The 26,541-nt window shown below is 44.0% G+C and overlaps 2 protein-coding genes across 5 annotated transcripts; one reads left to right on the top strand and one right to left on the bottom strand.

Moving 5' to 3' along the window:
* Window positions 1-112: 112 nt before the first annotated feature.
* On the bottom strand, window positions 113-3,996 carry LOC110989717 (uncharacterized). Of its 2 annotated transcripts, XM_087137195.1 has the most exons (4): window positions 3,722-3,996; window positions 3,319-3,396; window positions 1,362-1,636; window positions 113-810 (listed from the first exon to the last, which is right to left on the bottom strand). In XM_087137195.1, the coding sequence occupies exons 3-4, from the start codon at window positions 1,597-1,599 to the stop codon at window positions 437-439; spliced, it is 612 nt and encodes a 203-aa protein (XP_086993321.1). In that variant the 5' UTR covers window positions 1,600-1,636; window positions 3,319-3,396; window positions 3,722-3,996; the 3' UTR covers window positions 113-436. The 2 variants fall into 2 exon arrangements, with proteins under 2 accessions (XP_086993321.1, XP_086993320.1); XM_087137194.1 differs by having other exon boundaries at window positions 1,362-3,396.
* Window positions 3,997-5,207: 1,211 nt separating this feature from the next.
* Window positions 5,208-26,162, top strand: LOC110989712 (uncharacterized). Of its 3 annotated transcripts, none has more exons than XM_022254288.2 (13): window positions 5,208-5,382; window positions 7,440-7,480; window positions 9,010-9,179; window positions 10,572-10,730; window positions 11,788-11,836; window positions 12,986-13,068; window positions 15,904-16,132; window positions 17,070-17,105; window positions 18,180-18,425; window positions 20,318-20,380; window positions 22,214-22,348; window positions 23,886-23,978; window positions 24,362-26,162. In XM_022254288.2, exons 1-13 carry the CDS (start codon window positions 5,318-5,320, stop codon window positions 24,568-24,570), a joined length of 1,578 nt encoding a protein of 525 aa, XP_022109980.2. In that variant the 5' UTR covers window positions 5,208-5,317; the 3' UTR covers window positions 24,571-26,162. The 3 variants fall into 3 exon arrangements, with proteins under 3 accessions (XP_022109980.2, XP_022109979.2, XP_022109981.2); XM_022254287.2 differs by having other exon boundaries at window positions 5,212-5,382; window positions 22,214-22,390; XM_022254289.2 differs by lacking the exon at window positions 20,318-20,380 and having other exon boundaries at window positions 5,215-5,382; window positions 22,214-22,390.
* Window positions 26,163-26,541: the final 379 nt, after the last annotated feature.

A 26,541-nucleotide genomic window follows, 5' to 3' on the forward strand; every position in this document is an offset into this window, starting at 1 on the left:
ATGATGCCCTACAAAATGGGAGTCTGGGTTGGGTTGACTTGGTTCGAAGTCAAGCGTTGGTTAGACAGAACATGGGAAACATGATTGGAGTACAAGGTGCCCTTATCTCCAGTTACATGCAGATCGTCCAAGGATTTGCCCTGCTGGGAAGGCAGGTTGCCCCTCTCCAAACTCAGGAAAAGGCTGGACAGTTTGGTGACCCGCTGTACAGTATCTGGCAACTGGTAGTATTCGCGATGTACCCGCAGATCGTGGCCCATGAAGTTGGCTAGAGTTTCAAGCTGATGTTCCTTTAATGCAAGAATTTGCAATGCAGTTGCTACATGTTTACGGAATTTGGTGGACCAGATGTATTGTCAAGGCCAGCCTTATCCAAGGCCTGCCTTCTTCGGTTGAACATGATGAGCTGGCACAGACTGACCTCATTCAATTTCTGCTAAACTGGCCTGATTTGTCTACTCCGAGCACCCTGCAGGAGTTGAAGTTCGCGGTTGCCAGCTTCATGAAGGAACGACGACAGGTGGACTACATCGGCATTTGTCGGGAGAGTGGTGACTTTGTTGCGTTTTCCTTGGTACAGTGTTCTGTGTGCGTTTGTGGACACAAGGTCTCGCCAGTTCAATTCACACAACTGCAGAAACTCTTCCGCACGCTCCGCTTTGTGTTTTTGGCCAGACTCTAGGGCACTTCCTTTCAAGACGAGTGCACACTTCTTGACGGAATAACCAATCTTCAGCGCTAGTGATGGAACATCGTCCAACTGTTTGTCTTCCCTGAAGCCGGCAATATCGTGGACGGCCTTCACAATATCTGAAAAGTGGTGCGGATGGAAAAAATGATTTGAGTGATGTATTTGGTTGCTGGGTGTTCTTTCGGAGTTGTAAGATGAGTCGACCCAATTCACGTACCCTGTTACGGATGTAGCCATGCTGATCTACATCGTGCCCTAGTTTCATGTATTCACGCTTGGCTAGTTCAACAATCAACGTGTCATTCTTGACTACCAAAGCCACATCATCTCTCTTCATTGGACTAAGAACCTGGTGTAACTGCAACGACATTCCAACAGGAGGAGGTTCCAACAAATCACTCTTGTGAGCGACCCGTCCACCCACACGAGCCCTCTTACCGGTGCTGTCAGTCTGTGGAGTGGATGCTGGCTTCAAAGGGCACACGTGTCGCCACAAATCGGTACGCACATGATAGCCGTAACAATATACGCATGGTCCATACGCAATTTGGCCTGTACCCGACAATGAGCACACCACGACCTTCACGAAGAACCTGACAATTGTGCCTGTGATTACCTATATTGCGAATTTTCAACAGACGTTTCTTACGCACACCAGCGTTGGGCTCACCGGCGATCTCGATGACTTCTCTTTCTTCCTTGTGACATGACTGGAGATGACGGGGGAGCTTGGCCTGGGGTACATCGCAGTAAAAGCAGAAGTGTTTCTTGTCCCATTTCCTGCAGCCAACCTCATTACTGGTTTGCATTACGGTCACACCACAGTTCTCCCGGACGTCAGACGTGTCATCACGTGGAGCAACAGATGTAGTAGGCCTACTGCTGGAACCGGTGGACGAATCAGCCATACTGTCCAAACGTCTCCACTTACGGTGAACAGGCCAGCTGGCAAGAAAACAAATTGAACATTATTTTCATTAAACCGCTTGTCTTCTTTTAATTTGGTATGGACTGGTGGTGGTGGGGGGGGGCAGGTATCGGGGCTCCCAAGAGCCACCCAAAACCCCTACCCCCAACAAAAATTTTAAATACAATTAGGCCTAGAACCACCACATACGGACAACAGAAAAGTCTTCACTTGTGGCTGGAATTTGGAAAAGTGTGTTGAAGGAACCTGTTCAACTGGATTATGTGATTCAGCTTTTCGGACTGCATACGTATACCTATTCCTCTGGCACATTCACTCTAACTCGGTATAAGATGTACATTAGCCTATCGACAAAATGGGGGGAGGTGTTGATAGCAGCCATACTTTAACCATGCTCTAACTCGTAGCATGGTACTAGCCAGCACTGGGACCCATGTATTTAATGATGTAGTAAACCGTACCAAGATAGGGTCTGGTCATGCTCAACATTCTACTTCAAATTAAATTGTTTTTACTCATCATGTTTTCCACTAGAAGACACCTACATCTCAGAAGAGCTACAAAAGTCCACAGGCGTGATGGCAAGGTGACGCCATGATGCTTTTGGACAGTTTGGAGGCTTTTGGCACTTGGCGACATTTTTTGTGCTCACTAATGCAGATTGGACAGGGTAGCAAGAGAGCTAGGGAGGGCGCTATTCCATCCAGGGATGCACCGAAACTGTCCATTTCGAGTGGGTGTTTTTAAACACCCGGCGTGTTAAATGCGTACACCGAGGACGGCTTCCAAATGCCTTGAAATTTCGCTGACCCTCATAAATGCTGACTGCGGCCTCAAATTTCACCTTATTGCGAACTTCTAATCCGATTTACAATCTGACCTCGATTCGCGGCTGTGTTAACCCTCCTATGCTGAAGTCACTCTTTGGGTCATTTGGTAAACACCTCAAAGAAGCACAGCTGTGTTGTGTTGTGCACTGCACTAACTGTTCCTCACAGGAATATCAGATTGTACTTTTGTGCTGCCCAAGAACTGTGCTTCACTGTTTCATGTGCATAATTGTGCAGTAAACCAAATGCAGTGAAGAGGACTGCACAAAAGACCCTAGGTCATTTTGTGCTGACAACCTACTGTGTACACACTGAACCTGTGCATGTTTGAGTTCCATATAGAAACTGCATGCTCACCAGTGACTGTGGGCATTTGTGCACATTTGTGCTGTAAAACAATAGGAGGGTTAATAACATCAGATTCGGGTCTTGAAATTTTATATTTGAAGATAATCTCGCATATGGTAAACTGTAAATTAACAGGATAAAAACCACGTGCAAAATCAACATCTGCAAACCAGTGTGACACAAAGGTAAAATGTGACACTGATAACCAATGCAGGAAACAAACTGGCTTATGCAAAATAACATACGAAAGGATCCAGCAAAGAACAAATCGACTACTTGTGTGTAACGCAATACAGAAATGGATGGACCAGGAATTAATCAATTGAAAAAATGGGAACGTGAGCTCGTATACACACAACCAGTGTACATGTACATGTAGTGGAGGAGAATACAAAATATTTTAACTCAACATTATCTACACAGAATAACTTGAGCAAACAAGATCTTGAAAAGTGGTTAACAGTATGCAGGCTAAATCAACTGAAATGCATGTGTAATATCGTTGGACGGTAAAAACTTACAGAACCGTAGCCTCCGAGAGTGCAGAGCTAAGCTGCCAACAACAGACTTATTAAGTGAAGATCAAAATGTGGTGTAACCTGGGAGGCAAATGATCAACAGACCCCTTAAGCAAACAACAAGATTAAATAAACTCAAAAACAGTTACTAATACTTAAAAGCTGAGGAGTAAATTCTATGTCACCTCTCCTTAGCACTGACAAATGAATAACATCGAGACAAGCAAACTAAATATGAAAACAAGCATTGCACATGGCGCATACATGTATAAGTGTATGCGAACATACCCAGCAACAAGATGGCAACCTCCAAGACATGATATTATAGAACATACAAATAATGACAAAGATGTTGATATAAGGTGTTTACAATAACAATAAGACTTGAATCAAGAACAAAACTCACAGGTGATTTATATCAGAAAAATTAAGATTCAGAACGGATGCTGTCAAGCAGAAAGAACCAAAAGACTATTGAGAGAAATTCTGACGTGTTTCCCTAGTACAGTAGGATCTTCGCGCTAAAAAGCCCGGCACTTCTGGAGGGCGCTGTAGCGATTTAACAGTCACAACTCGAGAGTGCGCTCTGCGGTCAGCACACGCGGTACGTACAATTGGGAATTGATTTCGCAGATGTGGAGATAAAGTCACCAAACAAAGCCCCTCAGACTATAAGAAACCAAGTTGATGGTTCCACAGAGCGTGTGAACCCCCCCAAAAAAGAAAAAAAGAATATAGTAACTAAACAATGATGAAGTTGTATCAAAGGTGAACAAACACAGCGATTGAGACTGACAAATCATATAGATAAGGAAAAAAGTTTAAATGAAAACGTCACACAAGCTAAAAAAAAACATTCGCATTTTATCACAAAATCCCGGTGTCCGCCCCAATTCATTTACCTTTATTGAGCATTAACATTAATCCATTTTTTTCCACTGCTTCTTGGCTCTTAATATTTTACTTCCAACAAAAATTTACTTCAGTGACCCTCAGTAGTAAAGTAACGGGAACGCAACTTGAGAAGAGAGTTCACCATGACCTCTTCATATAGTTACGCTATTGGACAATTTTGTGGCGCCTAATTGAGTCATTGAAGCGAATAAAAACATAAAAATCAGTTGAAGCGGGAAGGGGAAAAGTATTGAACTTTGAGTACACTGAACTGAGACACGTGGTGGTCCTCACTGGCGACAGCGTACGGTAACTACTTTGGCACGGGATGGATCCGTACGGGGTGCCCCCAGCAATGTAGACAACCTACAGTTGTATGCTTTCAGTGCCCCCTCGTGAGATAGATAACTTAATTTTCATTGCACCATCATCAGTAATTTCATCCTAATTTCGCGACGCGAACCTAACTGGCAGATAATTTCGGAAAGTTTCGTCTTCAACTTGAATCATGAAACTCTGCAGCTGGTAACCCCAGTTGGAACCAGTGAAAATATACTTCCAAACTTTGGTCTCACATTATATTGGACAATTTTGATTTTTTTTCTTATGTAGTAGGCCTAATTGGGCTATAACTAGAGGAGTTTCAGCACATGGGATGATATGACTGGTGCCCAAATCTGAAGCTAGGGATGAAGCCGAAATTTCGAAACCTCCGCAATGCCCCTGATGCATCTCCTGGAAACCCGTATTAACTAGTCTGTTCCCAATTACAATGTGTAGTTTCACGTGCTTTTTAAACGATAGACAGTCTGGATTTCTGACAAGGCTGCTTTGTACGGGTGTTGATGGTGGCCGCATAGTCTTGGTTCCAAGAGGTTGCTTTTTTCACAAACATACTGGCGCCAGAGGGCGTTATCACGATCAACCGGCCACATTTGTGAACTGTGGGCGCGTGGCGAAGAGCGGTTGGCCGTGAACGCGACAGATTTGCTGCCTTCATAGCAACGTCTTGGGACAAGTCTACGTCCTGTCCTGGAATCATCGACACCCAGCGCGCGTGTGTTGAGTGTGTCGCGATCTTGTTTTTTAGTTCCAATTTTTATTGTATATGAATATTGTTCTCAACAAGCCAGACACAACATACAGAAGAGGCAGTATGGGTGAAGAACCGGGGTACGGTTTGGTTTTTGTAGTGTCCTGTGATGGCTTGCGTTACATGTTGTAACTTCAGGCCTAACTTTGCTTTTTTTAGCTGGGGACGTAGGCTACATGTATGTACATCCTACATGTACTGGCATGACGTATGACTGGCCTGGCCATACGTACGGCATGTACGGGTAGGGTCATGCAAGTTTAGCGTCAACGAGCGTCAACAAAATATTCAATCATTTTTATGCAATTTTTTTATATTTACCATCCATGTTAAGTTTACAATATTAGTATTTATAGTAAGGCTCCAACGTTATTATATCCATGTATGTAGGCCCTATCATATTCAATGTATCACGTATGAAAATTTGAGCGACAATTTCGGGCATGCTCGTGCAGCCTGACTGGCCGCCATCCTGTTTTCGCATGGACAGTAGAATGAAGAAAGATGGCGGCCTCCATACATCTCGAAAAAGTTTTGTTTTCTGCGTGAATCTGGAAGCAAATTTGATGTTTCTCTTACCATGCTTAAAGAGCGGCAGGTCTTAGAGTCTCTAAATTATGATAAAAAGCACTTTTAAATCTTTAGAGGGTACTTTCGAGTTGTTGACGCTTTGTTGACGCTAGTCATGCTGTTTTTAATTTTTGTATGCGTTGACGCTTTTTGATCCTAAATTATAAATAGCATGACTGTACAGGTAAGGCGTACTAGTACCAGCCGTGCTTGGTAGCTCAGCTGACTAGTGCCGAGTATTACAGCATGGGAGGAGGGGGTTGAATGGCTTCCCCGGAAGCAATATCATCATCACCACCATCATCATATTTTTATGAGGTGTTTAGACATGCTAGAATAAAGGTGCAGAACTTTGGAAGAGCCAGCCTATAAATTTTTTTGATCATAGTTTCTTTTTAGCATATTTAGTTTAGGCGGGTATACCTACTTGGACTCTTATTACCTTGGACTCTTAGAAACATGTTGAATTTCTTCCTGCATGTCCTTGGCGCTAAACCGCACATCAGCATCATGATCAAGTTTGCTTGGCATTGTATCCAGACTTATTCTCGCAGTCGGACATCCGGGAACTTATGTACATTATTGAATACCCACGAAGGGTAATTTTGTCCCTTTGCTGTGTGTTAAATGTTTGTAGTGACATGCTGACCACGGGAATGGATCTTGCCGACTAAAAACTGATAGTAGAAGTCGGCCCAGGCTAGTTGTAGAGGAGTATCAACATGACCAACGCATTGTACATGTAATTGTGCGAATCTGGCATGTCGGGTCAGTGTCCAGTCAACTCAGACCCATGCCAACTGGGACCTATTCCAGCAGCTTTCGCGTAAGACGAGGTCCAGATAATACAAACTTATTTAGTAAGTCCTAAGGCCTTCGTAGTAACGAGAGTCGACTGTGCATGTGTTTGCTCAACTCTTTTTATACATGTATGTGGCCCTGATACGTTTAGATTCTTTTTAAGCCAAAAAGTTTGAAATTGAACAGGGTTTGAATTCCATCATCCCATGCATGTGAATTGTCAGTTACATTGTAAACAAGGAATTGGATGCAATTTTTTTTGGGTCAAATGTCCAAGTCCTCATGCTGAGAAGCACTGCCCGTGTCCAGTCCCTGTTCTTTCAGTTTAACTGCACCATGAACCGGTCAAATATCTGCTGCCAACAAAAAAAAAAGACTGCATTGCAACAGCATCAGACAAAATGTCAAAGTGTTAAGGAAGGTAATGGTTAAGATTAAGGTGAAACGGAAGTACAATAAAGCTAATACCTACATTGTTGGTCATTGATTGCAGTCTGTCCTTGTTGCATAAAGCTAATTCCAAATGTGGAAGTGCTGCTGGGAAGAAAATGAATTCATTGTACATGTACCGGTAGATTCAAGACTCCCAGAATATTTTATTCGTTTCAGAATTCTGCTTCCTTTGCCGCTCAGTGCGCGTACTTGCAGACTGGTGAAACCCATGTGATGTATCACCTGCTACAGGGCGATGAACTGTTTGATAAGTGACTGTCCTCATGTTGATAGAAGATTAGTGAGGTTTTTGTCTGTGTTGTTTGCATTGCAGAAAGCTATTCATAGGAGCTGTCAGCAGCCAGGTGACAAAAGGTACGTGGTCTTGAGCCTGCACCGAGAAGAATGAGGACCCGGGGGAGGGGGGCGCTTGTGGAAATGTGACTGGAATTTTCCTCGTAACCTGTTCCACGCTGAACCCCCAAGGCTTTTGTATAGCCGAACCTCGTTAATAAGAGCAATGTTAATACAAGATTTTCCTTGTAACAAGGACAATTTTAGGTCCCAATCGTCTGTTTTTCTGTTTTCATTCCTGATAAATGCACTCTTCAAGATTTGTGTCATAACGAGGAACATGTATTTGGCCAAGTCCGAAGGACCTTTTATTAACCAGGTTTGACTACTGGAAACAGTACAAAGCTGAACAGATCGTCGTGTGCTTGGCGAAAGGTCATAAGCATGCTTATGCCCTCCTGCCGTGAAGCATGATCACAGTAGAAAAAATGTTCCTGGTAACAGGGCCCAAGAAACACACTCTCTTTATTTAGTAAAATTTACAACAAAATCAACATAGGTTGTGCAAAAAGTAACCTTTGAACGAGTTATCAAATGACTAGGGAACTATTTGCGAAGAAATCTTTATATTTCATTAAAATAAAACAGTTGCACACATATGTCCTTTTTGCCAGGAAATTTTTTTTGGCAGCGATTATGCTTCCCGGCAAAAGGTCTTTAGGGCTTACGACCTTTTTCCATGCACCCGACGAGATACAACTTGTAATCTATAAGGGGGTCACTGTAATTACTGGCTCCTGACTGGAGAGAGCCTGTTCAAATCCGGCAGAGAAGCCATGTAGAAGTTGGAATCATTGGGGACATGTATCTAACCCCTTCGCTACCGAGGACTGCTACTACCGCAACATTGCACACTACACATACAGTCTATTCACCATGCAGCTGCTGGTTCAATGGGGCCTGCTGCTGGTCAAAATACTCCCGCCGTGAAGGGGTTAAGGGTGGAACATTACATGTTGAAACGTTTTTAAATGAAAAAAGTTCCAAGTCCGTTAATAGATTTTCCCAAAGGTTTAAATGGAACTCTGGCATTAATTTTTTATTGCAAACAATACCTGTAAAATGTAATCTGATTTTCAGGACACTTTACTGCTCGGTGATATCAAAGAACAACTTTGTATACTTTTGTATGCAATTTTGGGTGTTTAAACTTTTCTAAAAAGGTAAAGTTTGGGAAATTTTTCTAAAGGATTTTCAAATGAAACGTAAATACCTACCTTTGACATATATGGATAGAGGCGTCTGCAGTGTGTGTGTAACTTGCAGAGTGTGTGCTGTACCAGTCCTGACAAAATCAAGCATAGTCCCGCGCGTGATACCACCAGGAAGTCACTCAGTGGATTTAGTTGGTTGCCATCTCGGCTACGGTCCCCCACCATTGTTTTGAATAGGAGCTGCTCATCCATGGGTTTGTATGTCTGTGGGAGGCACTGCTATGTGCAAAGTCTTTTCTGTGAAGCTTGAGAACCCCAAATTTGCTCATTGGTACAGCGTAATGTCTCCGAAAAGGGCTGAGAAGTGTGATTTACCGTGTTTTCCCACTTGTCCAGAGGAATTCCAAGCCTTCTTTGAGAAGTACGGTGAGGTGGCAGATTGCGTCTTGATGATTGACAAAGTGACGGACAGGAATCGAGGATTTGGCTTTGTCACCTTCAAGGACCCGGCGTGCGCCACCAAAGTCCTCTCATCCCCAACTCCTCTCAAGCTACATGGGCGTGCAGTGAGTTTCTTCTACGCTCCCTCCCCCCCCCGCAGTATTGTTTCTGGGATACCACCCCAGCCCTGCTTACAGTAATTCTTTCAGCTGCCTCCTTGTAAAAAACAAACAAACAAACAAACAAACAAACAGGGATCCAGTAAGCCCCGTGCACGTGGGCACTTAACTTGCTGAACGCCTGCCCTTATCCAGTGCCACACTACATGTTCCAACCGCGCACATCAAGCACATGTGCGCAGTCATGTTGGACTTTTTGTGCCGGGAGCAGTAGGGATGATTTCAAGCGTTCGATCTAGGCCCCAAAGTACAAACAGCTCAAGAAATGAGACTCATAAATATGCACGTTGTGACGTATGATGACAGCTGTAACCGTGCATATGTAGGTGATGTATTTACATGTTCATACTAATGTTCCGTTTTATAATTTGTGTTTGGGATGAAAGCGCTGGGGCAGTTGTGATTTCGTGATTACCCAGTAGAATGCTATGCATGCATGTACATGTATTGTACAGTGCACCATGTACATGTATTGTACAGTGCACCATGTACATGTACGTGTACTGGGGGACTTTCTTCGTTTCATGGCATAATGCTCTTGTGTGGGGAAGCATTGTAGCTTGCTGCGCAGCTGCAAAAGTCGAGTCAAAATCTACGCAAGTTTGAGGTTTAAATTACTGGAATTCTGGCATATGAGCCAAATTTCTCTACATTAAGGAATCGGCTTGTTACAATGGTTCTGGCAGAGAAATAGATTTCTCCCGTGGTAACCTTTTATTTGTGAGGAAGTTTTTGTGGCGCTCCAGCATTGCTTAAAATCGATCTAGAACAAGGAAAAGTGTCGTCGTCCCTTCAGTCGATCTCAGGCTTAAATTTGGAAAATAATTGTGCAGTATTGAAACACACAAGGTATACGGATTACTGACCAATTTCACTGCATTTTGAAAATTTTTAGATGCAATCTAAGAAAACAGCTGTATCACGGTACTTTGTCATCAGTCCCTGTCACCTTTTTGGCAGGGCTACACGATTCACTGACGCACTGTTCACGGCACCCCATGTGCAGTTAGTTGACCTCTGTGGTCTGCAGTCACAAGCCTGGCGAGATAATGAGGTCCGGAGCCTGGGGTATTGTCCACTGGACCTGCAGTGCTCGTAAAAAAATGGAAAGCGCGTATCGAACAAAGTGTCAGGTTCACTGTTTGTGTTTGCGTGTCGGCTAAAATTCTGACCTGTACTGCAGGTCAGCGTCCAGTGTCATCACGTTAGACACATAGTTTTCCCAATAGGGACAGCTCGGTTCTGTTTTTCTCACAAATTAAAGTCACGGGTTCAGCCATGGGCTTGGCGGTACACTTTTTTTGTCAGCTCGTCATCGTCATTCTTGTCTCCTTACAGCTTGACCCCAAACCTTGCGTGCAGAGAGGCCAGCTGGCTACTCCCACTGACAGGCCACCCCAGAGCAAGAGCCTCGACATGAAAGTCTTTGTCGGTGGGATCTCCCAGAGCACCAACGTTGACGGCATCAAGAACTTCTTCAACAGCAACAATTTCCCGGTGAGATATCCCACCCCATTCCTATATTCAAATCTCCATGATGCAGAGATGCAAAGTGGCCCTTCTCCAGTCGGTAAGAAGTTTGAAGCTGCTAGATTGTCAAGAGAGGGCCCGGATCAGTGGAAGGTCCACACCATGCGACTCTGTAGCATTGCAGTTATGCACGACTCTACATCCTTGTATGTTATCTGTACTTAATTGCAATCCAACTGTTGCAGCTCTCCTTTCCTTTCACGTCTGCATTCCCAATTTTTGGTCTTTCAATTGGCTTTAATGTGTTGAGTTTCGTTGCCCGATAGTAGCCATCTTCATAGTGTTGGAGGTGATAAAACATTGCGTAAATACCAGTGCTGACATAGACCTTGTTGGGTTAAACCTTGGGATGCACTGTACTGTGAAGTACCTCTTTGCAGTGGTGTAAGGGCTCATTGATAAAAACATCATCCATAAGACTGGCAAGTGAATCATTGGTTCTGCATGTACGAGAGTCACGTATTTGTGTAAGATGGAGACTGTAAGGAGCAGTTGTGCAGAGAACATCCCAGCAGCACAGAGGAAACTTCAGTAGCTCATCAGACACTTTAGAGACACTCAGATTCAGTGAGCAAAAAACACTGCAACTCGGCAGGTTATGTGCACTTGGCAGACATGAGCCCCCACTTAAATATGCAGTGATGAAAACTCCTGAGGTTTGATTAAACACGATAGCTACTTCCAAGGTTCTGTGTGTTAACTATTGTGGCAGGTAGGTGTTGTTTTAGTTTGAGGTAAAAAAAATTGTTAAAGTTTTAAAGGTTTGAGTGCCAGTTGAACATTTTGGGACCGTTTGTAGACAGGTTTAAAACTGTTTCCATTGAAGGGTTTCATTACACAGCACTCTGCAGCTTCGTCGAGTGGCTGTTTCAGAACCTGTCCAGTGTTAACAGCACACTGTCCGAAGTCACCGCTTCCATAACCCAAAGTGGACAAGTGACTTTTAGACCGTCTACGAGATCAGTATCAATGGTCATTCTGTTCAGCCTTTTGGTAAGGCGTCTCGTCTCTTCTGCACCCTCAGGTCAAAGACGTGGTCATCATGCACGACAACCAGACGCTGAAGAGCCGAGGTAAGTGTCACTCCAGTCTGGTGCCCGTACCCGTCTTTTTTTGCCATTTCCAAAACGGGAGAGGAAAACTTGAAAGTCTGCCTCGGTTCAGAAATTAATTGGCAGTCTTGCTGTCGAGCCCAAACGGAACTAAATGTTGCATCAATGCCTCGGCAATCCCATTGTCCGAGTACACGTATCTGTATTGCTAATTCTACGCAGTCAGCATTAGGTATTCGTATGTATAACATTAAAGTATTCTTAGCGTAAGTGTAAGCGTGTATGTAACTTGGTCAGGTGCGTGTAGCGGCTTGGTACATGTACAGTATATCTCTCGCGTCTGGCCGGATATTAGTGTAGAACAGTGTACTTTGTATGAGTTTTTCTGAAGAAACTTTGGTCGTAATTTCTATGAGATGCATTTACCCCTGTACGAAACAGTTGCCGTTTATGAATATTTGTAAATGAGCAGCTCTGACATGTACAGCCGGAGCAATATCTACTGTCCACGTGCCATCTGTGTCTAACGGCCCAAATTTACCATGGAATAATTTCTAGTTTATCTGGTACTATTTGTGAGAAACGATACGTTTTGCTAAAATTGAACACCAGGAATGCATGTATCTTACCGTCATCATGATGTCCCTGTAAATAATATGTGTATTTATTGTTGTAACTTTAACCACTGTTTTTTTTCCCTTTGTTAATGCATTGTATTTATGTAGGTATTCCCGAGTAACATAACTAAGTGCAGTCAAGAAGTATCGGCTGGTTGATCATTGCTTACAGATGATCAAATTCTGTGCGGTTCATTTATTTTTTTCATCTATCCTACCCCTAATATTACTTGAGCTTTCACCTTTACATCTCAATTCGATTCTCAAAATGATTCAATTTTGGTATGAAGACAAAAGACCTGGGGTCGGCCATAACGAGGAGACAAGATTTGAGCACGTTTAACCGTGGGATGGGTGTATTCGCATGTGAGCAGATGAAGTTGTTCTCGGCTGTAAAAGTGATGTAAGTTCGTGGAAATGGGCGAACTTGCATGTTAAAAAATCACAGAAGGGTTTGAATTTGTTGGCTAAGAATGAACACAGGGTTTTAACCAGCCGTATACTTGTAACTGTCCCTACGTATCTGCATTTGCCACTACCTCGCATGCCATAGGTTTCGGGTTTGTCACCTTCATTGACGATGCCACCGTGGAAAACGTCTGCAGGCAGCGATTTTTCAACATTGATAACAAAACGGTGCAGTGCCATGTTCCCATTTACTTCTTAATGTGTTCAGTGTTGAGATGTGTTTGTGCTTGTATGTGACATGTACTGAGGACGTCGATGCAAGGACAGTATGTCCTCATTTTGCGTGCTGTCCTTGGTGTGTCCAAATTGAAATGAGTTTCCAAATTGTTACAAGGAGATTGCAAAGTCCTCAGTGTGTGCCATGTACAAGCATGTATGTGAGTGTGGGCATGTGTTTATTTTGAGAGGCAAAGAATTGAAGAGAGCCTTCTATTGGTGTCCTGGATATTCCGTCTTTGTAAAACTTTAATCTAATTGGTGTTTAAAAATAAATTCTTGGAAACCAGAAAATGAAGTTTATCAATCTCTCCCTCCTAAAAAGCAACAAAAATTTCAAAAAATTATGAAAATGTTTTGTCGGAGTAAGAGACAAAAATGGTGAAATTTGATGTTAGATTTCTTTACCCGATTTGTATCTGTGAATATGGGTACAAGATCAGTTAAGTAACAGGGAAAGCATGTGCCAGCTGTGGTTGGGAAGAAATCTAAAAACTCCTATTTTGGACAGGAGCTGATGCGATTACTAGAGCCCCTCATGAATGAACAGGAAGGGATTACTACATTTCTAGAGCCCCTCATGAATGAACAGAAAGGGATTACTAGAGCCCCTCATGAATGAACAGAAAGGGATTTCTAGAGCCCCTCATGAATGAACAGAAAGGGATTACTAGAGCCCCTCATGAATGAACAGGAAGGGATTACTAGAGCCCCTCATGAATGAACAGGAAGGGATTACTAGATTTCTAGAGCCCCTCATGAATGAACAGAAAGGGATTACTAGAGCCCCTCATGAATGAACAGAAAGGGATTACTAGAGCCCCTCATGAATGAACAGAAAGGGATTACTAGAGCCCCTCATGAATGAACAGAAAGGGATTACTAGAGCCCCTCATGAATGAGCAGAAAGGGATTACTAGATTTCTAGAGCCCTCATGCATGAACAGAAAGGGATTACGAGAGCCCCTCATGAATGAGCAGAAAGGGATTACTAGAGCCCCTCATGAATGAACAGAAAGGGATTTCTAGAGCCCCTCATGAATGAACAGAAAGGGATTACTAGAGCCCCTCATGAATGAACAGGAAGGGATTACTAGAGCCCCTCATGAATGAACAGAACGGGATTACTAGAGCCCCTCATGAATGAGCAGAAAGGGATTACTAGAGCCCCTCATGAATGAACAGAAAGGGATAAGTGCTTAGATTCCTCAACAGTGCAACCAAGCTGGACATGTAATAAGGTAGAAAGACTGAGAAGGTGTCTACTTGTTTCGCATGACTTTTGTGGACCAGAGGACAAAAGATGTCCTCGGAGTGTAAGGTTCAAAGATGTGTGGACTTCCACAGGTCCACACAGTGTTTTCCATGGCAAACTGAAGAGGGAACCGTCCAAGTCATTTGGTCTTTACACAAAAACACAGGAATGTCCACACACAAGTATGTAAAACAAGTATGTGTGCTACTGTGTGTGTCGTTTGAGGAGTGTTGCTCTTTTCTGTTGTGTCAGAAATTGTTTTACAGTAGATAGACAAGGGAAAAGAAATAAAAGAATTGTGCAGTCTTACTTTCCTTGAGTAAAAACAAACTCAAACTTGATTGGAGATTTAATAGTTGGGTGTACAAGACAGAATTGGTTGATTTCTAGTAAACTGTAAGAAAAAATAAATCAAGCTACTTGGAGCCAGTTTGAGATCGGGGTACGGAACTTGAACTAGACTTTTGTTTAATCCCAACATTCTTCGGCACTTCAGACACTAGTACTGTACGTACATAATTTAAAAAGTACATGTACAAGGTATGTACCGTAGACCACTACTCGTATAATCAACCAGTAGTCATGACTTGAATTCAAGAGGTGCCTTCTAGTTTTCCCACATTGTTTAATTATTGCCCGGTTTGCATTGGATGTACATGTAGTGATGTAACTCATGCACATGTATACCTAAGCGTAAATTGATGAATTAAATCCATAAGAATAGAAGTAGATAGAATTTAATTAGTTTGAAATACTTTCCCTCTGCATGGCTTGTTCTCCTGATTGCTAGATCTGTTCTTTTTTTTTTTAAGTCATTTGGTAGAATACATATTGTGTAGGAACTCAGGTATTAAACATCCGTCATGTGTAAGCTTGCTGTAAGTTTTAAAATAAGAACTGAAAACAAGGTTCTGTAGTGTACTCTGAGCTCCAGGTAGTTTGGTTTATTTTTGTACGTGTGCTGGTTCATGCACAAGAAGTTAAAACCAAAAAAATGTATGTGCTAGTTGAAGAATCTTGCCTTGAATTTGCCGTGCATTTCTGTTGTTGACGCATGCCGTCCGAATCTGGGTAAACCCCTGTTCAACAAGTGATGGGCAGTTGCTGTCGAGCGTACCGTTGAACGTGAGGTGCAAGGCAATTTCAGGGCAGCATGGTAAAAAACACCGGACTGCTGAATTTGTGAAAAATTCTCATAAATAATTGCACACTAAGCGTATGTTTCTTTTGTCATCTGGATTTTTTGTTTACTGTTGAATTGCTACCACGAAGGAAACAATTTGACGATGTAGAGTTTCTTCTGAGAAAGTATTTTTCCCAAAATGACAGCTTTACAGAAATGATATGAAAAAAATTCAATTTTGTGTCTACTTTTTTTAGTTTTTTTTGGTGAAACGTCCGAGGGATGAAGTGTTCAAAGAGTGTCTGGTTTGTTTCAAAGCAGAGACACTTTGCACATTTTTTCCTTCACGTTCCCTGTTAAATTGATCTGTGACTGATGGAAACACCCACTTGATCTCCCCCCCCAACAGGTGGAGTGCAAGAGGGCGGAGCCTCGGGGTGGTAACGAGATGGGTGGTGGCCAGGGTGGGGCCCCAGGGGGCGCTGGAGGCAACTACAACCAGATGCAGCGGGGTGGGCCCCCAGGAGGTGGGCCCCCCAACATGGGCGGAGGGTTCAACCAGGGCTGGGGTCAGAACCCCAACCCGGGCTACAGCAATAACCAGTTCAACCAAGGGGGAGGCAACTACCCAGCCCCAGGTGAGTCCATGATGCCCAGTAGACAGCTTGTCTGGTTGGTGTTGGTTGCACCAGCAGGCCTCTGTTCTGATGAGGCCACATGTGCACTTTTCCATGGCACCAGTCCGGGGTCCACGGCCCCACTGAGTACCACAGGAAAGCACACACGCGAAGAGAGAGTGTGGCGTCGTCGCTACAAAGGCCTGTTCCAAACTTGGAATCAAATTGTCCTTCCACATCTTATTTTGAGGATTTGGATCTTTGCGGTAGATGATTGTCAATAAAAGAGTTCCTTCTTGGCTTTAGTCAAAAATGAGGCCATTTTCAAAGAAATAGTTCCACAAAGCTTTAAACGTGGCATGTCACAGATAGCCACAAGTTTTGCTGCACTGAATACAGACGAGAGGCTGCCTAAACCGCCTTATTGATACCAGATTGGGATACCAGAATGGACTGGTTCCTTTGTACTGTTCTTATCCATTGAGAACAGCGTACTGTTGCAAGGCATCTCTTATGTAACTAAGCAAAAGCTTGCCCTGAATCATGAGGTAAAGCAACAGTGGTTTTAGTATGGAGAATTCAAGTTATGTTCATGTGAATTTAAAGAACTCGGTGTACCAGATTTTATTCAAATGTAACTCGCAAAAGGCTTATTGAAACTACACAGATGTACGAGTGCTGATAGTGAATGTGGTTTGCATGCGTGCGAGGTTTTCAAAAGATCGTGCAATGGACAGCTGCTTTCTCCCCCCCCCAGGTAGTGAGATGGTCTGAAAACTCCTGACGCTATTAGGGTTAACAAGCAGAGTTTGCAAAACTTGCATAGTCTAGATCACCAACATACATGAAAACTGGTCAGAGGCATCGAGGCCGATGCGCTCTACATGTGAAGGCACAGAGTGCACAGTCTAGTATGTTCCTGAGTTTCTTCTGCCCTGTCTCTCGTTTACTTTTCCAGGAGGCTGGGGTGGACAACCGCAGCAGGCCCCAATGGGTGAGTAGCTTGCCTTTTAAATTATTCTTAATCCCTCCCCCCCAGGTTCTGCCCATTGTCACAGATTCTTGCGTAATTCTGCCTTAACCCTCCTGTGCTGAAGTCACTCTTTGGGTCACTTGGTTAACACCTCAAAGAAGCACAGCTGTGTCGTGTTTTGCACTGCACCAACATGCAAGAGAGTGACCTTGGGCACTTGCGCATACTTGTGTTGTAAAACTAAAGGAGGGTTAAAACATGTGGCTTTTGGCCAGTCTGACAAACGACCTGCAGACACCCAAACAAAAAAAGGTCACCCAAACTTTAGTACAAATTACTTTAGTACAAATTACTTTAGTACAAATTACTTTAGTACAAATTACTGTCAAGCTTCAGCATTTGTCGTGTCCTGGTCGTGACAGGAAGCCGAGGTACCTGTATGGTGTTGTTTTTAAAAATGGCAAAAGCAGCGGGTGGCAGCCACTGTGATGCGAGGATTATTAGAGGACTCGTCACCTGCTGCTGTGTACAGAAATGGGTCAGACACATTGCCGCATTCCCTTGGACACTGACACCTGAAGTCATCATGGCTTTGCTTGTCCTCAGCAAAGCTTAACCGTAACAATCTCACACCAGCCAAAATCCAACACCAGGGTTTGTTGGAACCTGTTAGGATGAGTACTGTGCCGGTATACTGGCTGTGTTTATGCGGGTTAGGTATACCATGTTTATGTGTACAGTTTACTATATGGTGTTGATACTTACAATGATGTGGAAGGTTGCTTGTATATCCTCTTCGGGAGTTAGGGTTAATCTACAATAGAACAGATTCAGACCTACCCCAGTGAAGCACAGGGGATGGAAAGGATAAAAATTTGAAGGGCTTTCGAGGTTAACCCCTTGACGACGGGAATTTCTTCCCGAAAGCCGACTCCAAGAATTCCAGCCTCGCTTGGCCACGAAGGCCACTTGCCAATCCGCAGATTCTCGGTTTGTGGCCCTGCGTGCTCTGCACGCTTTGAACTACACAGTGAAAAGGCTGATTTGTTCGGTGGCATGTAGCTCTACTCAAGCTTCCACTTTCCCGTTTTCCAGGCAACTACGCCCAGCAGCCACAGCAGCAAGGCGGCTTTGTGCCCCGGGGTGGACCGATGCCGAACCAAGGAGGCTTCCGGGGCCAGTACAACGGCAACGCCGCCTACAACCAGCAGCGGGCCCCGCCGCAGCAAGGGGGCTACGGCTACGGCCAGCAGCAGCAGCCGCAACAGCAGCAGGCACCCCCTCCGCCGCAGCAGCAGCAGCCGCCCCAGCAACAGCAGCCGCAGCAGCAAGGGAACTATGGTCAGTATCATGGTCAGTTGTCATATGTCATGCAGTACATGTTGTATGTCGTACATGTCATGCTTATGTCATACGTGTCATCTGTCTTACATGTCATGTCATACATGTCATTTATCATACATGTTGTGTTGTCGTGTGTCATACATGTCATGTCATACATGTCATTTATCATACATGTCGTGTTGTCGTGTTGTTGTGTGTCATACATGGAATATGCCGTACATATTCACAGTGGAGAGCAGGGTGCTCACTTGTCTGTCCACCGTTTCTTGTTCAGCTGTTTACTAGGTGTGCATGCATGTAGGGTTCCACACTCAAAACAAAGACACGTGTAGATTATTATGCATGCACTTTTATGAAGCTACAGTGGAGCTGTTGCCCATGTGAAGTAGGCATTTGCAAGCCTGGCCCTAGCTGCTTATAAGAAAAAGATAGTGGTACGTGTACATGTTGATCAGTGCTCTAAATTGTGCCAGAAACTGTAATGACGACTGAAGTGTGGTAGATCAAATACGACATGGATTATTTGGGTTGGACAGTCGATGCTGGTTTTGCGTCGGGAACTCGTTTGCCAGCTTCCAATATCTACAGGAGTTAACCCGGACTGTCCGCCCTCAAGCCATGTTATGTTTGTATGCTACCCTCAGCCTAGTATTACATACATGGCACCTGTGGAACTCATCTGTGCTGTAGATAGTTTCATGTACACAACTCATATAGAGTGCCGAGGTGTGACGTCAGTGTCAACCAGAAAGTGCAGTGCAAACGAATGGAGTACGCGCGCGTGTTGGTTCGAGCGCTGGTTCTCCCGCTAATGCCTTTTACACACTAATTGTGCGCGTGACGTATTCACTTCGGTACCCTGTGACCCAACCAAATAAATTGCGATCAACTCTGTGAAAATGAGGCGGACGTCGCTAGGGCCACTTTAGAAGAACTAACGACCTCTGAAATCTTGCACGTCAGTGTCAAGCCTCAAAATCTTCACCCACGGTGTCCACTGTCCCTGGGATACCAGACTGTGCGACACAACGCAACCTGCTCTTCCTGTTACACTAACAGAAACAAAATTACCGAAATAAGGTTTGGAAGACTGACTCGACAGCATCTGGTTACATTTCAGTCAAGTTTACAACTTGCCTCGCCTTGTACCAGCCCCATAAAAACGTTAACGTCAGTCTTCTTAGCAGTTAGTAGCCTGGCTGTATTGACCCTCACAACAGCTTCATGTATGTGTGGAATCCCGTGCATGATTTGGAGTGCATTGCATGTGTCGGGCATGCAACTTTTCCTCGGATTTGCTGATTTCCTCATTTTTCACTTCAAAACTTGTGCCATTGGAAATCGGAAAACATTGTACAAAATACATGTATTTAACCCCTTCGCGCCGGGAATTTCTTCCCGAAAGCCGACTCCAAGAATTCCAGCTTCGCTTGGCCATGAAGGCCACCTGCCAAACCGCAAATTCTCGGTTTGTTGCCCTGCGTGCTCTGCATGCTTTGAATTACATGGTGAAAAGGCTGATTGTTCGGTGGTGTGCGGCTCTACTCAAGCTTCCACATTCCCATTGCCTCTTTTCAAAGTGGGGACTATTGTGAAGCTGGTGATTATGATGCAAATCCGGTCTTTTCATTTCTGGGCCACACACAAAGGCCAATTACCATATATACAAGAGCCAGGGTCTGCCTTCTTTCACCGTGTTCGCTCGAGCGTGGGTGGAGAATAATAGCTTAAAAGCGGGCTGAGGATCTCAATTTCTGTGTCCCGGCGCGAAGGGGTTAAAGATTGGAATTTCCTTGTTTTTGTTTTTTTTCAAAGTCCAAGTTGCATGCCTGATGTGTGTGGCTTGTATGCAAGTGATCCTTGAGTGTTCCCCCTTTGTGCATTCCCAGGACGACCCAGTGCTGGGGGCGACGGCCACCATGCCAAGACCCCACGGTTAACCAAGTCCCTAGGTAGACGAGTTCCTCTTTGTCGAAGTGTTCACCACGTGGCCGTGCAGTTGGCATCAGATTGTACTAACATACATGTGTTTCCCTGATCCCTGAGCTGTTTGGGAACCCCCAAGTTGCAGAGCAATGTCGCAAAAATGTCACTTTGATCGTGGAAACAGAGAACTAACAAGTTGCCTTAACGAGCAGGTCTGCAACTTTTCCTCGGATTTGGCTGATTTTCAATGTTCTTTTTCTCATGTGTGTTTCTACCAATTGAAAAAACACCGTATAGTAGAACGATTTGGAGGAAATGAATTGTCTCCTTTTCTGAAATTCTCAGTTGCATGCTTGAAACAGGAATCCTGGAACAGGCAGGGCACCAGAATTTATGAAGTATTGGTTTGCATGCATGAAACCACCAGTGTTCAAGATAATAGACTAAATTTCTCATATACTATTGCGTTTCTCTCTCCGGGATTCCTTAATACTTCTCAAATTGTTATTTTGTAAACTTGTGTTATTTTGATTAATATTCCAATGTTTTTTTGTGGCCTTGGTGTTGAGGCATGCCGCGTTGTGTAGTTGGGCACTGGTTTCATGCACTCTTTCTGTTCCTGTGTTTTTTGTTCTGCATGGAGTCTGCACTTGGCCAAATATTTCATGGCACGGCTAACTTGCCGGGCACAGGATTTTTTTGGTCAACGAAACTTCTGGTAGCAGTACCGTACACGTTGAAATCATAAGAAGGAGAAAGCTGCATGCCTAACGCAGGTGTGTTTTTGAGAACGAGTGATGCATCGACAGAGATCACTAGGCGTGTACAAACATTAAGGGGCCGAGGCTGGGAGCTTTACATACTTAGTCTAAAAGTCCAGCAAGATTCTCTGTGATTGACATGTTCACTGCACACGGCTAAGGTTACACCTGCCACAAATTACGTGCTACAGTTCTGCTCCATTAAACGGGCCCCAGATGTCTAATAATAAGGTCGATGACTTTTCTTTTTCTTGTTAATTATTACCTGTTGGTTCCAGAGAGCACTTAGTTTTTTTGCAGTGTTTATGCACATTACAGTGAACTTTCTTTTAAGACTACGGGCAAGTTCAGGGTGCCAGTCATTGAAAGTCAATGTAACATCACAGAGCAGCCATTGTACTGTCGCTAGGTGTTGAAAATGTCTTCATTGCTTACACCTTTGCAATCTCAACCCTCAAAGAGCCAGGTTGCTGTGGCCCCTCTTATAGTAGGGGGATTCCTTCCCCTCCCCCTTCAGAAAGTGGCAATGCCAAGCTCGATTTCTTTGAAACTTGATGTAAGTATGAAGACGCTCCTTATTACAAATGTGAAGTTTGAACTCAGTCAGACATGGTTTTTTTTGTTAGAGTCATTTGAAGTTCAAGGTTACAAGCAGGCCATCCCTCGTGTACCGTGCACCACATTGGAAAAAGTGTATCTACATTTTTGGCTGACCTGTCTCAGAAACATGGGCAATGCGCGAGGACCTTATCTTTGATTATTTTCACAAAATTGGCGTCTCTAAAGCCTCCTAAAAAGCTCAGCTCCTGGGCGATATTGGAAAAATGGCGGAGGGTGAGGACGGATGTCGCCCTCCCCTGGCTCTTTTTGGGGTTAATGCTGTTTGACCTCAGAAGTTCATTTTCTTGTTTTCACCCAGTGTGAATACATTAACAGTTTGGCTCGTTTCTTTTTACTTGCAGCATTTTAGCCATTGTTCATTGTTCACTCATCCTTCATCTTGTCCCATACGTCAAGAAGTTAAACACAACCTCATTGTTACGATTTTTACCTTCAATTCACCTCGGTTATTCACATTCCCCCCTCCCCCCCGCCCAGGCCCGCCGCAGAGCTACAACTACGGCAACTACGGCCAGCAGGCACCTCGCCCTCAACAACAGCAGCAACAGCAGCAGCAGCCCGACGCCTACAGTAACCAGGCCCCGCCCCAGACCAACCAGGGTTACAATACTGGTAACTATGGGGGACAGGCGCAAGGCGGCTATGCCCCGAACGGTTAGACTCGCTTCATTTTTTTACTCGGCTGATGTGTCATTTTATGTGCACCTAGAGAAGCCAAAGAGCGGTGCTGCGCTTTCCCTGCAAACTCCCCAGAATGCATTTTTGGCGAGAAGATTTTCATCAGAACCTAAAAATATACCGGTAGATAACCAGTTGACGTCGGATTTTCTTGTCTACCGGGGGCAAGTTTTCTACCTGCAAGTTCTTCAACGTTGCAATTGCACTTTGACCCGACTAAGCACGTTGCGTGAATACGTCGACCGCAGGAATGAAAAAAAAAAGAATTCTCAAACGAGTGTAACAAATAAGGAAAAATATGTGTGTTTACATGTCATACGGGGTCAAGTGAAGTGTTCAACAGCTGGGCGGTACTGTCCAGAACGCACCTACCAAGCCTGGTCCTAGATAAGAAGTTTGGGGCAGGTCAGAGGTACATGTACGTGTGAATACCCCCTCCAGGGTTCCCGCGGCCTGAAAAACTCATGGAAGTTTGTTTTCGTTTTCCAGGCCTGGAAAAGTCATGGAATTTTGTAAAAATGGCTGAAGTTATGGAAACATCATGGAAATTTTCGAACGCTGTGTGTGATTTCCATCATCAGAAATTAGTGCATAATACGTGTGATTTTATTCGCAACTTTAAAAGTCTGAATAGTCCAGGAAATCCTGGTAATACTGAGTCATGGATTTTCATGATTTGGTCATAAAAAAGCCATGTAAAGATCATGGAATTTAATTGTCAGATGCAGGAACCCTATCCTCAATTAGTATAGAAAGACAGCCCCGATTGTGTGAACTGTTGTGTAGCAAAGGAGCCGGTTGCCTTATGAAATAAAACATGCCTACCCTAGCCCTCTCCCCCCCCAAACAAAATCCCATCCGAAGAAAACTGGTTGAAAACGGACATGATACTTGTGTCTTATCCAAAATGCGTATCAACAATCTCTTACACGCAAAAGGCGAAATCTGTTCCAGGATTTATCCACCCAGCCTGCTTTATCAATGTAAAATTTCCCTTTGGGACCGCTTTTTTGTTTCAAGGAAAATTTGCCGAGCACTTTGTCAATTATGTTGCGATATGATTATCTGGAACCCGTCCTTGACACCAGCAGGTGCACACCGGTAGCAGACCATCGAATCATAGCTGTTTTCACTCCGCGCAAGGCACCCTATATGCACGTGAAGGTATTTGAGGGTTTAATGCACCTTCCACGGACCCTCTCTACCTTTTGCCAAAGTGGCAGTTGCGTTCCATGTCTATGAGAATAGACTGTATTCATGTGTTGGCCATCTTGGATTGAGAGTGAGGCTAACTGTTCAGTTTGGGGACATGAAAGAAAAATACCAGCGAGGAAGTAACAGTTCACTGTATATTCATTCCAATTTTAACATTGTGATAAATTATACATGTATCGAATTATGTTTAGCCACATTTAAAAAAGCCGTGGCTTTCAGGCACAAGCCTTAACTGATAACTGAACTCACACTGCAGGGAATATGGGCAACTATCCCCAGGAGGCGTCCGGCTATGGACCTCAGCGTGTCAACTACAACCAGCCCCAACCCAACTTCAACCAACCGCAAGGTAAAGCGAACAACAGAATGAATACTAGACCACAAAGTGCAGGACCTAGTATTTGCATGCAGGCCTTAGGGCTGCATAGACAGTGACCAAAGTGATTGCCAGTAAAAAGTATTCTGGTACCCCAGTTTAGCACAGGTTCACGGATGAGGTGTGTGTGCTTTTGTTGCATCAAGTGGCAGTGAATTTGTGATGGCATTATGAAGTGTTGAACCTGGACTTCTGTTCCCTTCTCTTGCTGTGCCATCTTTATTCCGATGGAGAAGACTGACTGTAATTGTTTCCCGAGACTCTCTTAGGGTTGAAACTTGTTTAGACTGAAAAGCGAAACCTACTTTGAAAGGGAAGCTGTTCAAGCTTGCTAACCCCTTGGTTCTTCCTTGCAGGCGGTGGGTATGGCGGCGACATGAGTGGGGCGTTCACTGCCCCGCCCCAGCAGCAACCCCCCCAGCAGCAACCCCAGCAACAGGGTTACCAGCAGCCCCAGCAAGACACCTCACAGGACATGTACAACGCTGCGGCGCCTGCCGCTCAGGGCAACTTTGCCCGCGGGGGCAACAACGCCGCCTTGCCCTTTCACCCCTACAGGCGATAAACAATCATCCACCCACTTACCCCTTCTCTCTTACCCCCATCAAACTCGGCTCTGTGGCCTCTCGTAACGTTGCACTTGTCTGCCACAACTGGTTATGGGGAGCGTCAGTTGAACCTGACGAGATGGGGGCTGGTGTGGCCCGAGATTTTGCTGCACTCAACGCCACCGTGTTTATTGAAATATCTCGGACACAATTTAACTTCATGTCACAAGCAAAGGATTGTGGTGTCTCCTCTGACCTCATGTACATTATCTGATGATTATGCTTATAGCAGGTTGATTTCCCTTCTTCTTTGCATTTGATGTTGGCTAATTTTACTGTTCACTATCGCGACCAAAAAACCCCCCAAATTTCATACTAAAGTACAAAGGTGACAGCTTTTGGTGCACCGGGTTAATTTTTTGGGGGTATTTTTGAACAGGTGATATACAATGTGGGTGCTTGTGTGCACTTCCCTGTATAATGTTCAACTCTTGTTTGCTTTGAGACATCATCGGTTGCGCACCAAAACCGCTCTGTATTTGAAGAGAAAACTTTTTAAAAAATGCTTCTTCATTACAGGATCGCAGTGACATTTTTGGTTCTGAACCTCGAGCAAAACCACTTAAGATTGCAAATTTTTTACTGAACGTTTCATCCAGTGCCATTGGTTTATTAGCAGTTATGTAAAATACACAAATTGCCATTAAGAGCTGCTTTGTTAGTGTTCGCTGTGCATGGTTACAGATATGTATTGCTACGTGTAGCCAGGATTTTGTTCTAGGCACAAAGCTGTATATTCGCTGGTCAGTAGCCCGAGTTAGAATTTCACCCTTTTCTGTAGCCGACACGAATGTTTAGATCATAATGCCATACATACACGCAGTCTGTTTCCCAGTCACACAAGTGTAGCGTAGTCAAAACAACGCCTCTTTTGCACCTTGTGTTCGTTTTCACCTTGCGTTCGTCTAGTTTTGAGTCAGTCTTATTGGATTGTTTTTTTCCTGGTTAGTGTTATGCCCCCCCCCCATGGTAAATACATGTAGTGACGTTGAATACACTTGTGGATTGGCGGTGCCCCCGTTCAAGTTGAAGTGGTGCCCTGGGAAAGTGGGAAGTTCACTTGTAAGCCCAGACCTTTTGTCGCACCTTGTTTCCAACAGCAACAGCGAAATCTGTAGCCTGCTGAATGTACCAGATTTGCAACACCTAGAGCAAAAAAGTTCTTTTGCTTCACCACATTCTTATCAGATCAAAACAGTTCCATTCTTTGAGCAAGGATTGGATACTTCATGCACAGCACATGTAGGTATCAAGTCTGGAATTCCAAACATTGTCAACGTTTGAGAAATGGAATGAATGTCAAGTGCTCATATTTTTTACGTTGTTGATTGCGCCAGAGTTTTTCAATGAACTTTTTATTTGGTGGTTGTTTGTTTGTTTGTGTTTGGCTGTATTTTTTTTTTTTTACTTTTATTGTCCTTAGACATGTAGAGTGAATTATGGGACTGTTTTTATCCAGGGTTTTAACAAAGGAAAGCAAAATACAAGAAACACTAAATTCCTGCAAATGCCGCCTCCTACAGAATAAAGCGTTAATGTAATGGGAAAATGTGGTTTGGAGTTGTTTCTTTGCTCTATGTTCATGATTGCTTGTCTGTTATTGAAATTTTGGGGGGCAACATCCATGCAACAAATAGCTGAGAGATGCATTCGTCCACCACTTTGTACCTCTCTTAAAGCGATTTGGCACGCCTGTTTAGTTTACCTTTGGTAAATTGCAGATTTTCAGACTTATAAAATTCCTGCCAAATGAGGGCCCCGTTAGTGTGATGTCAGGGGAAGACTGTTCATTTTGAGGTGTTTTTCTGTATAAAATTGTAAACCCGAAATTTACCCATTGAAGACATTTGAGAAAATTTTGTGCACTATGACCTGCTTGCATGTACCAAAATAGTGATACATCACTAAAAAAAATTCAAGTAGTGATG

Source organism: Acanthaster planci, linkage group LG05 (genome assembly GCF_054643075.1).
Source record: "Acanthaster planci isolate LZ-2023a linkage group LG05, COTS_SCS, whole genome shotgun sequence".
Classification (NCBI taxonomy): domain Eukaryota; kingdom Metazoa; phylum Echinodermata; class Asteroidea; order Valvatida; family Acanthasteridae; genus Acanthaster; species Acanthaster planci.

Excerpts from the sequence above, each read along its gene's own strand:
- LOC110989712 (XM_022254287.2), top strand. The coding sequence starts at position 5,318 with ATGAATATTGTTCTCAACAAGCCAGACACAACATACAGAAGAGGCAGT. Across the intron at positions 10,731-11,787 it reads TCAACAGCAACAATTTCCCG|GTCAAAGACGTGGTCATCAT; the intron begins GTGAGATATCCC and ends CTGCACCCTCAG. Across the intron at positions 23,979-24,361 it reads CAACTTCAACCAACCGCAAG|GCGGTGGGTATGGCGGCGAC; the intron begins GTAAAGCGAACA and ends TCTTCCTTGCAG.
- LOC110989717 (XM_087137195.1), bottom strand. The coding sequence starts at position 1,599 with ATGGCTGATTCGTCCACCGGTTCCAGCAGTAGGCCTACTACATCTGTT. Across the intron at positions 811-1,361 it reads AGAAGTCATCGAGATCGCCG|ATATTGTGAAGGCCGTCCAC; the intron begins GTGAGCCCAACG and ends ACCACTTTTCAG.